The 15,440-nt window shown below is 30.2% G+C and overlaps 2 protein-coding genes across 3 annotated transcripts; both read left to right on the forward strand.

Annotated features, from left to right (window-relative positions):
* The first annotated feature begins 6,332 nt into the window (after positions 1 to 6,332).
* On the forward strand, positions 6,333 to 8,757 carry LOC126657250 (uncharacterized). The gene is made up of 4 exons (XM_050351916.2): positions 6,333 to 7,587; positions 7,669 to 8,115; positions 8,192 to 8,400; positions 8,488 to 8,757. The coding sequence occupies exons 1-4, from the start codon at positions 6,498 to 6,500 to the stop codon at positions 8,755 to 8,757; spliced, it is 2,016 nt and encodes a 671-aa protein (XP_050207873.1). The 5' UTR covers positions 6,333 to 6,497.
* Positions 8,392 to 10,241, forward strand: LOC126657691 (extensin-like). 2 transcript variants are annotated; one of them, XM_056103723.1, is made up of 4 exons: positions 8,392 to 8,411; positions 8,488 to 8,883; positions 8,958 to 9,347; positions 9,439 to 10,241. In XM_056103723.1, the coding sequence occupies exons 2-4, from the start codon at positions 8,818 to 8,820 to the stop codon at positions 10,135 to 10,137; spliced, it is 1,155 nt and encodes a 384-aa protein (XP_055959698.1). In that variant the 5' UTR covers positions 8,392 to 8,411; positions 8,488 to 8,817; the 3' UTR covers positions 10,138 to 10,241. The 2 variants fall into 2 exon arrangements, with proteins under 2 accessions (XP_055959698.1, XP_050208384.1); XM_050352427.2 differs by lacking the exon at positions 8,392 to 8,411 and having other exon boundaries at positions 8,460 to 8,883.
* The last annotated feature ends 5,199 nt before the right edge of the window (positions 10,242 to 15,440 follow it).

Here is a 15,440-nt window from a genome sequence, read left to right on the forward strand (position 1 = left end):
TGATTACAATTTTATTTTTTTAACTCGTTAGAATGAAAATTGAAATTTAAAAGAATCCAAAGAAGAAGAAAAATTAAGATATGCTCCATACATGATTGTTTTATCTGACACACTTCTTTTTCTTGCCTCCTTTAGTGGCATCGTTTCCATCGTCGTCTTTTCTCTTTTCATTAGATTTTGAAATTTTGATAAAATTTTGAATCTTTTTGAATATCCATTTGGAGATTTTTTATATCATACTCACATCGTAACTCACTCGGCATAAGTAAAGAAACAATAAGTTTCCGACAATTCAATAGCCTATCTCTTATGATCTTAAAAAACTGGGTTCATTTTTTCTATTGAGTTCATTTTTTTTATTTGGATATTCACTGTGTTCATGAAAAATAGAGAATTTTTCTTAAAATATATGTGAGTTGATGAAAGAGAATCAAAAAATTACATGTTTGATAATTTTGTGTTGTTAAACTTTTACAGAGAAAAATTGTGAGAACAGTTAATGAGAAAGAAAAAAAATGGTGAGAATTCTAAGGACAAAGAATATAGTGAGTTACATGTGTTGGTCTCCTACTCTTTTTTTCCAATTAAAGTGACACGTGTACAACTGAAATGAAGTATGTAAAAGGTGTAATAATTTAGCGTGTTTAGCTCTTTCATGTAAATTTTAAATTAGCATTAATGAAAAGAAATTGACAACTTAGCAATTTTGTAAAAGAGACCCGCATTTAGCCTAATCCTGTAGTTTTTCCGAAATTCAAATATGGGTCTAATAATAATATTTTTCAAATTCCATTGGAATAATATATTTGAAAATTAACTGCCTAATTTTAAATATAATTTGGAGTAGACTATACAAACAATTATAATTTAAGTGATTGAAAAATACATATATTTTTAATATTCAATTTAAATTGAAATATATATATACAAAATTAACTTCGTCAAATTTCTTAATTATATCGATAAGATCATTTTAACATGATTCTTATTTATTTTATTTTATATTTAAAGTTAACTTTATCAAATTCCTTCTTTTTTCCGGTTTTTCATATGTCGCTTCGATTTTAAGGGTGTAAGGCGGTGATCTTCGTTTTATGGCTGGTTTATCACCGTCTCTCCATTCTTATGTATATATTTTATATCTTTTAATTTTTTGAAATAAGAATTTCTTGTGGACAAATATTAGTTTTTTATTTGAAGAATTTTTCTTTTTTATGGAGATTTATTTATGTTTTGATGTGTTTTGTGGTAAATTTTTGTATTGTAAGAGTGTTTTTAGGTTCAATCAAGATCTTATCATTCTGAGCGGTTACTTGTTATATTCCTTCATGAATTTTATTTTCTAAAGCTTTATTGGTTTATTCAAGATTTTTTTGATGGTTATAATTTATTTATTGCAACTTTCTATTGATTTCAACAATTTTTGCGATGATTCAATTATTTAGGTGCAGATTCATAAAAAAATCAAACTTGTATTTTACTTCTGCCGCGCAGCTATTTAATTCATTTTTTTATAAGTTTATCAGTCAGATATGTGATTAAGTCATTTATGATTGTAGCATATGCCACTTTTTTGTCAGATTTATATTTATTTTGCATCTGAGTTATTACATAAATTTTATGCATCTTATAAAATGAAATATCACCAAATGTGTGATTATTAGCGCATTGTTCATCAATTTATCCATTAGTTTGGTAAAAATAACATTGTCTTTAAATTTAGAGTCTTGAATCATATTTTAAAATGTCATTTGCAATGAATTATACGTGCAAAAATGTCAAATTAAGAGAGTTTATAAAATAATAATTATAAAAATAATATATATAATTAAAAACATTTAAGGTCCTTTATTGTTTTTTAAACTTCAATTTATTTTGTATAACTTCTCGACCAATTTTGACATAAAATAAGAACTTCAACTGATAATAACTCGAGATACAATTTAAAGTATGACACTTAATATTAAATATTGATTCAAAAGCTACAATCAAATGACCAACATATATTTTGTAATAAGGTTTAGGAATGAAAACGTAATCATATCAACTTTACACCAAGATAAAATATAAAAATCATTTTTTTGAAAACTCTTCTAATCATAAATTACTATGAAACGCAACTCATATTTGGTACTCATCTTTTCTTAATTCTTCTCATCTAAGAAAAAAAAGCATCTCTTCATCCATATTCATAATATCATATGAATAACAAATGATTACACATTTTATTTACACTTGTGTTTTAAATTAATTACTATAACATTTTTAAATTATAAAAATAATATCAGTGTAGTGATTAATTAATAAAGGAACAAAATTTTCCTGCTGCACATGCAGCAGGAAAGTCCTACAATACAGTATGTGGCTATTCTTTGAGCTGCCACACATGTCTCATTTCCTTTCCATTAAGTGGTTAATTAATCAATTTAATACTAGTTAATTAACCACTTTAAACACTAAAATTGCACATTTTTTTAAGTTCTAAACACTAACTGTTAAGTTATTACAATCACACACTCTAATTATTAGGCATTTTATTCTTCTTTAATCTTTAAAACTATGCTATAATTAAAATTTCTAATTTCTATATATGTTTTTAAGTTCTTATTCCTCAAATCGAAATTGTATTAACAGATGTATAAATAATTCCTACTAGTAAAAAAACATTTTAAATAATGAGATTTATTTATTTATTTTATTTTATTTTATTTAGAACCTTACATTTTATTTTACTTTTTCTAATTGATAGACTTATAAGTTATATTTTTAGCTAAATAATTAAATTAAAAAAATCTGGATGAAGAAATCAGTCAAATAACTTTGAAAATATTCTTAACTTTTATTTATTAAAAATTTCATAAAAATACATTGTATCGAATATACGCATATTTGATATTTTTATTTTATATAATGATGGAGTGACTATTTAGAGCTACATATATCTTTTTTATGTGATTGTCATAATAACTTTTAAATTATTAAAAAATAAAATAACTTGATGAGTTTTACTAGTGATATATGAATTAAATTTCATTGGTCTAATTTTTACGTTTATGATTAAGTGTTAATAAAATATATTGTATCATTTGAAAAGGTACAATATAAAAATACTTTAAAGTTAGAATTAAAATATACTTGTAATAAAATATAAGGATTAATGCTGTATTTTTTTGTCAATTTTCGTTTATTCCCAAAGGCAACCTATCAACAGTGGGCACATGTATGATTGCAGGAGTTTCCTGCTACTTGAATTGCAGGAAAATTTTGTTCATTCAATAATAATTGAAAATGATACTGTAATACTTTATTAAGAACAAAATTTTCCTGCAATTCAAGTAGCAGGAAACTCCTGCAATCATACATGTGCCCACTGTTGATAGGCTGCCTTTGGGAATAAACGAAAATTGACAAAAAAATACAGCATTAATCCTTATATTTTATTACAAGTATATTTTAATTCTAACTTTAAAGTATTTTTATATTGTACCTTTTCAAATGATACAATATATTTTATTAACACTTAATCATAAACGTAAAAATTAGACCAATGAAATTTAATTCATATATCACTAGTAAAACTCATCAAGTTATTTTATTTTTTAATAATTTAAAAGTTATTATGACAATCACATAAAAAAGATATATGTAGCTCTAAATAGTCACTCCATCATTATATAAAATAAAAATATCAAATATGCGTATATTCGATACAATGTATTTTTATGAAATTTTTAATAAATAAAAGTTAAGAATATTTTCAAAGTTATTTGACTGATTTCTTCATCCAGATTTTTTTAATTTAATTATTTAGCTAAAAATATAACTTATAAGTCTATCAATTAGAAAAAGTAAAATAAAATGTAAGGTTCTAAATAAAATAAAATAAAATAAATAAATAAATCTCATTATTTAAAATGTTTTTTTACTAGTAGGAATTATTTATACATCTGTTAATACAATTTCGATTTGAGGAATAAGAACTTAAAAACATATATAGAAATTAGAAATTTTAATTATAGCATAGTTTTAAAGATTAAAGAAGAATAAAATGCCTAATAATTAGAGTGTGTGATTGTAATAACTTAACAGTTAGTGTTTAGAACTTAAAAAAATGTGCAATTTTAGTGTTTAAAGTGGTTAATTAACTAGTATTAAATTGATTAATTAACCACTTAATGGAAAGGAAATGAGACATGTGTGGCAGCTCAAAGAATAGCCACATACTGTATTGTAGGACTTTCCTGCTGCATGTGCAGCAGGAAAATTTTGTTCTTATTGAATTATGTGAAAATTTATCAAATATAAAAAGGAATAATATGCATGTTTATTTTTATCTAAGTAAATATATAATTTAAGTTATTCAGTGTAATTTTGGTTATACATTTCGATACAGTTCGATGTGGTATATGAATATATACATAAAGTACAACCACATTTTTTGTTTACTCTAGTAAAAAAGAATCAATTTAGTTAATGAATATTTTTCGACTTTGGATACTTTGATTCAAATCACTAATAATGAATTTCACATAACGTCAAAAAAATTTAAATTTTTCAAGTATGAAAACAGATTTAGTTTGGACTAATGTCAAAGTTTCTAGTAGCTTAAATTTAAGACTATATTTATAGAAGAAATCTCCACTACATGACCATACCACCTAGTAAAGGAAAATGTTGTTAAATGATTAAAATATGTAAATTTTGACTAAATTCATGATTTATTAATGTTTTATTATTTAATTTCTTAAACAGTAATTTGGCGTTTTAGGGTTTGGGTATTCGAGTGAAATACTTTTTGGTAATCTTAATATTGAGTGAATTAAACTTTTTAATTCGCACATGTACTTGATCACTTCACGAACTATATAAATTTTATCTATTCTTAGCTGATTTTTCAATTTGATTTTTCAATTAATTCTTTATTATTTCATTGCGTCTGATTTTACAGCTATATCACTAATTTTTGGCTTAATTCCATAAAAAATCATGAACTTTACACGAAATTTCATTTTAATCACCACTTTTAAAAATTGTCATATAAAACTATGAACTTTCATATTTTTTTCAAATTTATCACCAAATCAATTTCCGGTGTATTTTTGCTGACGTGACCACCGAGATCCGATGGATTTGAAAAAACATGAAAGGTAAAATTTACTGGAAAAATAGTCGGTGATAGATTTAAAGAAAAAGAAAAGTTCATGGTTTTATATGACAATTTTTAAAAGTCGTGATTAAAATGAAATTTTATGTAAAATTCGTAACTTTTTTAAAAAATTAACCATTAGTTTTTAATAAAGAAAGAAAAAAAGTGTATTATTCAATATTGTCAAAATCGACCCGGCCATTGAACTAGTGAAGACAGAGAGTGAAGGGTTAGAGGTTCAACTGGAGCCTGATTAACCTTTCAATTTCAACGGTTATCCGGCCGGTTCAGTTAGAAAAAAATGAGTATTTAATTATCCGATTATTGGTCCATTTCGAACCAGTGCTGTGATCGATTCCTGGTTTACCGGCCGAACCGGCCGATCCGATTCGGTTCTGACAACCATGGTATTAATTGATATGGGTTTTTGATATTTGGGTGCCTCAAAGGCACCCAAAAATCCAGTATAGTGCCTCTTCTGGAATTAATTCCAGAAGAGTGCCTGGGACCACGTGGTCCGCATTCTAGGAATGCGGACCACGTGGTGTTCCGCATTCTAGGAATGCGGAACACATTAATCAGCTGATTAATGTGTAATCAGCTGATTAAAGAGTGTTCCGCATTCCTAGAATGCGGAACACTCTGACTTTACCGTTGGGAGCTGACAGCTCCCAACGGTAATTAATGTGTTCCGCATTTGACAAATGCGGAACACATTAAATTCCGAAGGCTATAAAAGCCTTCTCCAGCAGGTGTTTCATTCACAATTTGAACCAAAAAAATACTTAAAACATAAAAGTTCGAGGGAGACGGTTATTATTTTGAGCGGAAAAATCTTGAACCGAGGTGCTTTTATTTCGAATCTATATTTTGGAGTTAAGGAGTTATATTATTTAATACTAATTATTTTGGAGAACTACAAGAGGTTAGTACGTTTAATTATTTTATTTATTGCTTTAAATAATTTTAGTATTTGTAAATATTAGAAATGCATGTATAAATTTAATTATAATAGAAAAATATTAAATTTTAATTATAATTTAGAAATACATGTATAAAAAAGTTTATAATGTAGAAAAATGTTATCTTAGCCTAATAGTTATTTAGAAATGTATGTATAATATAAAAAAATTATTATAGTTTATTAAAATATTGTTAATTGTTAAAAAAATTAATTGTAAATTGTTATTGCATACAATTATATTAGGATATGTTTAATTTAATTTTATAATATATAAAAAAAATATTAGAAATAAAGTAACAGTAATTACAATTGATATGTTAACGCTATAAATTTAAGATTAGCATATTAAATATAACGGTGTTAAAATTTGCTGTTTATTAATTAGAAATGACGAGTCCAAATATACCTTTGTTGATATGGTGTGATGGTCGTATTGTGAGTTCTCCGTGTGGAATAGAATACCACGGGGGTCGTCCGGTTAATATGGCGCTTAGCGAGAGAATGAGTTTCGAGGAATTACAAAATATTTGTAGAAGAGCAGTTTCTACCGACGGGGAAGTAGAAATTTCAAAAATCTACTTCCGGCTTCCAAGAATAGTTGGGGGTGCGATACGCTCGTACTCGTTGTTTTCCGTGGAGAATAACGAGCATGTGTTTGGAATTTTGAACGAGGTCGTGCGGTATCCGCAACTCGAGATTTTGGAATTGTACGTGGAATACGAGGCCGTGGTTCGCAACAAGACTTTACTAGATCAGTTGGTCTTATGTGATTCAAGCGGGTCTGAGAGGGGTAGTGGTGAAGAGGAAGAAGAGGATTTCTACGACAGCAACGAAGAGGATGTCGAGGAAGACTTAGGAGCAGATTCACAATATGAGTCGCAACTTCCTGAGCATGTAAGAACGGCGGATCTTTGCGACTTTGACGTCGCCCCGGAGGATGATGAAAAGATTATGTGGGATCCTGGGATGGAATTCCGAGTAGGGATGGTATTCCCAAATCGCGATGCCGTCCGAGCTTGTGCGACTACTTATTCGGTCGGGGTGGGAAGAGAGTTCAAGGGTCGCCGGACTACCAACTCGACAATAGTGTTGGCTTGCAGGCAGAACCCTGTATGTAAATGGTGGCTGCGCGCTACACTTCTGCAAGCAACTCAGACGTGGACGTTGACAAAATATATTGGCCCGCACACGTGCAATCAGCTGTTACCTGATCCAAACCATCGGAATTTTGGGTCTATTGCAATCGCAGACTATATCAAGGGTCAAGTAAAGCTGCAACGTGATATACGGATCGATACCCTCAGAGCTGGAATTTGGCAACAACTTGGAGTTAGGCCTCCGTATAAACGAACCTGGAATGCAAAGGAAAAGGCAATAGCTGATGTTTACGGTGGCTGGTATGAATCATTTGGTATGGTTCACAAGTTCATGAACGAGATGATGCATGTCAACCCTGGATCTTTCTGGGATGCAGAAGGTATACGTAATAACTCTAATTTGTTATATAACGAGTTGCTTCAAGTGATAATTCTAATTTTGTTGAACTTGTGATTTGTAGGCGCCGAGGTGTACACCGACGGGATCCTTCAGCCGAAAGTCGTAACGTTCATCCGAATGTTCTGGACTTTCAAACCGACAATTGAAGGGTTTCGTTTTTGCAAGCCAGTTTTGTTCGTCGACGGTACTCATTTGTATGGCAAATACAAAATGACCTTGTTGATCGCGTCGGCAATCGATGGGAACAGTCACATCATGCCACTGGCATTTGCACTTGTTGAATCTGAAAGTACTGCCAGTTATGAGTACTTTTTTGAACATTTGCGTGAGCACGTGATTTGCGAAAGGAAAGTGGCCATTATATCTGATCGGCACGCTGGAATATTGTCGGTTCTGAAGCGTCCTGAATGGGCCGGTGTCGCCCACAAGTTTTGCATCAGACATTTCTGTAGTAATTTTCAGACCAAGTTTAGGAACAAGGTTTTGAAGAAGCTGGCAGATAAAGCAGGTAATGATTTTTTACGAGTCATTATAAACGCTACATAGGTTATTATTATGCGCTAATATTATGGTTTGCCACATAGGCCGAGCATATCAGAAGCACAAGTATAAACGCTACATGACAGCGATCGAGGTTAGAAGCCCAGAAGCGTATGCATGGCTGACTAAGCAAGAAAAGCGGCCTAAAGAAAAGTGGACAAGGGTGTATGACAAAAAAGGGCAACGGCACAATGTGATGACAACTAACTATGCTGAGTCTGTCAACGCGACACTGAAGAATATAAGGGGCTGCGTTACGACGATGTAAGTTTTAATTTTTTTTTTGAATTTAACTAACGTCCTGACAAATGTTAACTAAATTTTTAATTTACGTGCGCAGATCGTTTGGCAGCCATACTCCGACGACGTTCTCCAGTCCATCCCACAGATGTACCTGACAGGGCGACATATTTGGCGTGCCCGAGTGCCAATGATCTACTATCACATCGTGGAGTGGCACCAGCCGGATAGGGTTCTGCAGCAGTTCGGCTTACAGCAGCCCATTCCCCTGCCTGCTATGCAAGATCGGCGCCTTCATAACATCCAGTATCAGGGGAACTACAACTTTGATGAACTGCTCTCAGATTACATTCAGATTTGGAACAACTGAGCGGCTTACGTTGTTCAGGGTTACCAGCTCCAGCGTCCACCTCACTACCATTCAACGTATATGGAGTGGTTTCGGAGCCGCAGCCGGCGTTGGATTACCCATGAGGGCGCAGCGGCCGGACAGAGTGTACGTATTTATTTTATTATTAAATTTCTCTTATTATTGTATACACTGACAATTTGTTTCTTTGATGTAAACAGCGCGACACTTTCGAGATGATCGCCCTTCAGAGAGAGGCGCGTGCGTCTAGGATTGGGACTGCTGCACGCAGTTCTCAATTAGCTTACGGAGAGGAGCGCCGTGACGTCACACTGCCCCCACCAGAGCCAGCAGTTCCGGCTTACGTACTACCTCCTCTCCCTCCCCTGACCATCGATCTGGCTCACATCAGGGGAGCGCGTAGACGGCAGCCTAGAGCCGCCCCGCCTCGCGAGCGCCCGGCAGACCCTATCCCCCCACCGGTCTACTTCCACTTCGATCCTACAGCCACTACAGACAGACGGGGGGAGTACTATGGCCCGACTCAGTACTACGGTTCCACTTCCACTTCAGCATCACAGCCTCCGTGGCATCAGACCTATTTCCCACAGGTTTCATGTCATTTCTAATTTAATTTATTGCTTTTTTAACTCGTAGTTAAATATATATTTTAAATGTTGTGTTTTTAACTTTGTATTTCAGGGACCCCAGGTATCATCGTATCAGGTCCCGCCTTCGTCGATGCCGTTTTTTGAGCCGTCGTACGGACAGACAGCATATACCACTTCTCTGGGCACACCACCGGCGTCTCAGTTCCAGCAGGCCACACCACCGGCGTCTCAGTTCCGGCAGACCACACCACCGGCGTCTCCGTTTCAGCAGACCACACCACCGGCGTCTCAGTTCCAGCAGGCCACACCACCGCCGTTTGCTGCATCAGATCAGTATTACCGTCCAGCGCCATATACAGATGCTCAACCGTTCACGTCTTTCGATCAGTGTTACCGTCCCACGATGCCTTCGGATGATCAGCCGTCGACGTCACATCCGCGGCCATCTTCTTCTCACCAGGCCCAAGATCCATCACAGCTACATTTTACACTATCAGAGTCATGGTTATTCGGTCCGGAGATCGGTTCAGAGGCGTACGAGGAGCTTTTATCACGACCGGATCTCACACCTCCATCTTTTAGACTTCTACCGCCCACACAGGAGGAGACCGGTACTGCACCACCAGCAGCAGACGTTCAGCATTCAGCTCAGGACGAGGACGCCTCCGACAGCGGCGAGAGCCCTCCGGTACCCAGACAGTTTCACTCGATCACAGACAGCTCGCGGCACCGACGAGAGACTCACGGTTTGAGGGTACAGAGACCGAGGACTCGTAGATATGAGGATTAGATTTCATATTTTTCTTTATTTATCGATTTTTGTATTTTAGTATATGTTGTATGTTTACTATATTATGTATATTATATTCGTGTGTTATAATTGTTATTTTGTTATCAATGTCTGTTATAATCATTAGTTAAATAAAATAAATATTTATATCGTCTGTTAAATTTTGTCGTTTATTTATAAGCGTTTGTTAAATTCAGTATCGTCTGTTAAAATCATTAGTTAATATCGTCTGTTAAAATCATTAGTTAAATAAAATAAAATTATTTTATATTAATTTTTAGTTTATAATTATTTAAACAATTTTTTATTTTTAAAAATTTAATAATCAGCAATGATTGGGCATTTTAGTGCCCAATCATTGCTGCCCCAATGATTGGGGAGACAAAACTGTCTCCCCAATCATTGGGGAAGCGTGTTCCGCATTCCTAGAATGCGGAACACGCTTTAATCAGCTGATTATTAATTAATCAGCTGATTAAAGCGTTCCGCATTCTAGGAATGCGGAACACCACGTGGTCCGCATTCCTAGAATGCGGACCACGTGGTCCCAGGCACTCTTCTGGAATTAATTCCAGAAGAGGCACTATACTGGATTTTTGGGTGCCTTTGAGGCACCCAAATATCAAAAACCCAATTGATATCAAGTGCTATAGAAAACAAGACGAAAGTGACAGAGAGCTGAGGCAAATTCGCACAAGTGATGGGTCCATAATGTAGTGTTCACAATACATGTCAAGTTCATGAACCGAACAAAGTTTTGAATGTTTGTGAAAATTTGTGACATTGATACAAGTTATCTTATTCCTAAGGGTCGCAGGGCGATCGATAATCAATTATGTATATATTGTAGTATAAATATCTCGTTTCATGTTAGATTATTAGATAATTTTAAATTTTTTACAGTCACAACTGTTGCAGTCTTTATCTAGTACTCTCTCATGTCATGATATTGGTCATATTTGAGAACTTTTATTAGTCTAATACTTGTCATTTTAAAATATTAAAAAAAAATGCTATTTTTATAAATTTGTCCCTATTAATAAATAACTCTAATGAGACTAAACATACAATCAAACTTCAAAACAGTAATCATTAATATGAACAATTTAATTAAAAATGTAGTATATAAATCAAAACATATTTATTATCTTTTTAATTTATATAAAATGATAAAATGCGATAAATATTATGGACCGAAGAAAGCATAAAAATTGATATTTTACCAACTTTTTTCTAAAGAAAACTGTGAAAAATACAAAATTGCAACTACAATTTTATCTTAAAATCTAAATATTCAAATACTTATTGATTCTAAATTTGTTGTGTTATAATAGACAATGCAATCATAAATTCGTCTAATGACGCCATTTGAATTGAAATTTTTTAAATCAATAAATTTAATAAGCTTATGAAATTTGTGAATTTAGAAATCAATTGTTTTATAAAAAATCCATTGATAAAAAGAAATGTCACAAAAATTTATAATCGTTTTAAAAAATTCATCCTATTAAATTTAAAATCTGATCTTCTTTTAAGTAAATAGTCAAATTTTATTACTTTTTCTTATAAACAGCAGGTTATTTTGAAATTTAATTATTTTAAAGATATTTTTCAAAATACATATTTATATATTTTGTCTAAACACTAAATATTTATACTAGTAGATTTTAATAAATTTAAATCTAAGCGGCGCCTAAGTCTAAAGTGGTAAAGTTTAGTAAGAGAAGGTGGACCATACGAGCACACCGATATTCATCACATCAGAAACATGCTTAATTAGTCATTACAATAACTTTCCATATTTGGACTTATTGCTAATAATGGTGCCAATTGACACGAGGGCTATTTTTCACTTTCATCAATATTTTATAAATTTCATTTTTATGAGTCTAGTCAACTTCTCCTTTTCTTTTACATGGTCATGAAATTTTCTAAACGAATCTCAACTATGAAATCGCAATTTTTAAATTTTGCATATTCAAATTAATTCCTATCCGAATGGTGCAGGTCTCTTGCGGGAGACAGACTCTGACCCTTAAATTTTAAACAGTTACATACATGAATACGGTTCAAACCCGCGACCTCATTTAAGGTAAGAAAGTGCCTTACCAACTCATTAACGCCTTGAGATTAATTTTTTTTATTTTTTAATTAAAAAAATATATTTAATGATCGTATATTTTTATAATGACTAGTGTCGCTTTACGTGTTTCACACGTGGCTCGTAGTGTGACTCGTTAAAATATTCTAATTATATTTAGTAATTAATTATTTTTAATAATTATAACTTTAAATCTTTTCTCAAAACATAAATAGACACTCAATATATTTAACAGTAGTACCTGTATATACGTGTTAATCTTAAATTTCTAATAATACATGACTATATTACTTTTAGAATTAGAAGTTGTAATATTAATTTAATTATGATTGGCATGACATTAAATCAATAATACTATAGTACAATACTATAGTCTACAGCAATGTCTATTTGTTGGTTTACAGTTTGGTCATTTTGTGACTCTTTTAGTTTAAGAAAAATTGTATACATGGAAAAAGAGATTTGAAATCAATAGGATTCTATGTTATCAATTAACACTATAATTAGATGTTTTGCTCAACTTAAACTTCTTATTTAAAATCGATGTCATTAATTTCCACTCTTAAATTATTTAGACAATGACCATAAAGTCTCTATTAATTTATGAATTAGAAAGGGCTATTAGGTAAAAGTGTTTGTCCCCTCCCCATCCGTGCTTTTATATATAGTACTAGTTTTTCGCCACGTGCTACGCACGTGAACGGTATTCATATGACCCGTTATATATAAAAAAATTTAAATATAGTATATTTATGAAAATTTATATGTATCCCGAAATTAGACTTGCACAACCATACTACACTTTCTATATCTAATTTTATCTTAATTATCATCCTTTTCGTGATATTTTTTTATTTATATATATATATATGTTAATCCAATTAAATTGACTCCTATTGAAAAGTAACCTCTTATAATATTGTGTTATTGTTATTTTAACGATGGTTCGCTTAAAATTAGCTAGAGACTTAATATATATAATATTATCTTATTAGAAACAGACTTTTATAATTTTTTTAATTATTGAAGGGTATTATATATAGCATTCATGTTGATTTTTATTTTTGAAAAGACAGCTAGACTTAATATTTCTATAACTTTTTTATAAAAATTAAATGTCATCCACAATATTTGTATATTATTTAAATAGAAACATATATTAAACTCTTCTTTGTTATCAAAATTAAACTTTTCTTTCTAGGGTTAATATGCTAGTTATGATGTCCATGCGAGATAGAGTATAATGGCAAAAGAATCCGAGTCACACTAATCTTTTAGAGTTTGGAAAAACATCGCACACTAATTGAACATGAGTAATTATAATTATATTGTATAACAGCTACTAAAGTTTTCCTTTATTTCATATATAATTTCCATTAGCTAGTTAACTTCTTTTTATTAGAATTAGACTCCTTGTTAGCTTCTATTAATAAATTTATTAATTTGTTTTATTTAATTAGGATTTTCTTTTGATTAATTTTGTAATTTTTTAATTATTGAATGCCAATTTTTGCATATACCCCTTTAATTTTTGCAATGTTATTTAACTTAAATATGAATTATATTATTAAATATTATACTTAAGTTTTCAATAAACTATTTTAGTTAAATTAAAAGTATAACACATAAATAATAATTATATGACCCGTTAAATAAAATAAATTAGTTAAATTATTAAATATAAAATTTTATTATTTTATTATTTTCTTAATTTTTACAATTGATTTTTTCTTTATATATTTTTCAAAATAAAAAATAACTTATTTATCTATACTAAGATATGGTACGTAAATGATATTTTATTAAATATAATATTTATTTGATTAATTTGAGCTACGTGTAGAATAAGCAGAACACATATATAAACGTAATAAAAAATATAAAATTAAAGAGTTAATCATTCATCAGCACATAAATATATATATAAAAAATAATTAATAGATTTAAAAAGGATATGGATAATTAGTGATAATAATTTTATCATAGATGGATCTACCGAATTAATCACAAAAATATGTAACAAAAGCAGTGTTCCTAGGTCCTAGGTAATACGAAACAAAAAAAACACTGCACTAATCTCCTTAAAGATAATTAATTAATATGTTAAATCAACAACCATACAAGCTTTTTTTTCTTCATAAATAAAAATATGAGCTTCTCTTGGTTCGAACTTGCATAGCAGATCTATTTGGATGATTTATTTTATAAATTTTTATATCAAAAGATAAAGTGCCCAACATTAATCATTATATACCTTGGTTTCCTTATTAAAGTCAAACTCTTAATTACAATTTATAGGTTGTAGAGAGTCATTATTAAGGTATACTACTACTATTTTTTTTCCGTAGAATATACTACTTCTATTGGTATTAGGTATTTTCCGTAAATTTTGTAATCTAAAATTTACATGTGTAATATTATTATTTTTTTTTTTTTAAAAGACTCCTATTAACTTACTTATTATATTTAAGCAATTATATATATTTCCGATTTTGCTGAATTTCTCAACCACTTCTACCATAATTAAACTTCTTTTCTTTGTTAATGTAATATTTGGTTTTATTGGACTCTAATATCGTAATTTTGCCTGCCCCCCCTTCACACTTATAGAATAGTTATAGATAGATATGAAGTTTAATTTTCACTATTCTGCTAATAAGCTGAATAATAATAAAAAAAATATGATCATACATATTTGTTATTATTAATTGTTGCTTTTAAATCATATTTAGTCAATAATTATCTTATGAATTATGTTTAACTATAAAAATTAATAATAAAAAAAGTTAAGCTTAAAAATTCTCAAAGTGCAAATGAAGCTTTTTAAACGGGACATTATAAAAATTGTAATAAAACTTTGTAAATGAGACAATTAGTATATAATTTTTAATATTTAATTCCTATAAATACATAAAAAAAGTTATTTTATTTTAGGTAATGCGATTACAATTGTGTACCCTAGTCCTTAAAGCTAATAAGAAGGCAAAAATTAATAACATAACTATATATTACTTAAATAATGCTAATTGCTACATGATAGTCCATAAAAAAAGTTGTATGTATTAATTATAGTTAATTTATTATAATATTTTTAAAATATTATTTTTTAAATAAATTATTATAGAATTACTATATTTAATTCTCATATAATATAATTATGAACATATTTTAATAATATAATTTTTAATGAATATCAAATGTG

The sequence above is a fragment of the Mercurialis annua genome, linkage group LG7 (assembly GCF_937616625.2).
Source record: "Mercurialis annua linkage group LG7, ddMerAnnu1.2, whole genome shotgun sequence".
Lineage (NCBI taxonomy): Eukaryota > Viridiplantae > Streptophyta > Magnoliopsida > Malpighiales > Euphorbiaceae > Mercurialis > Mercurialis annua.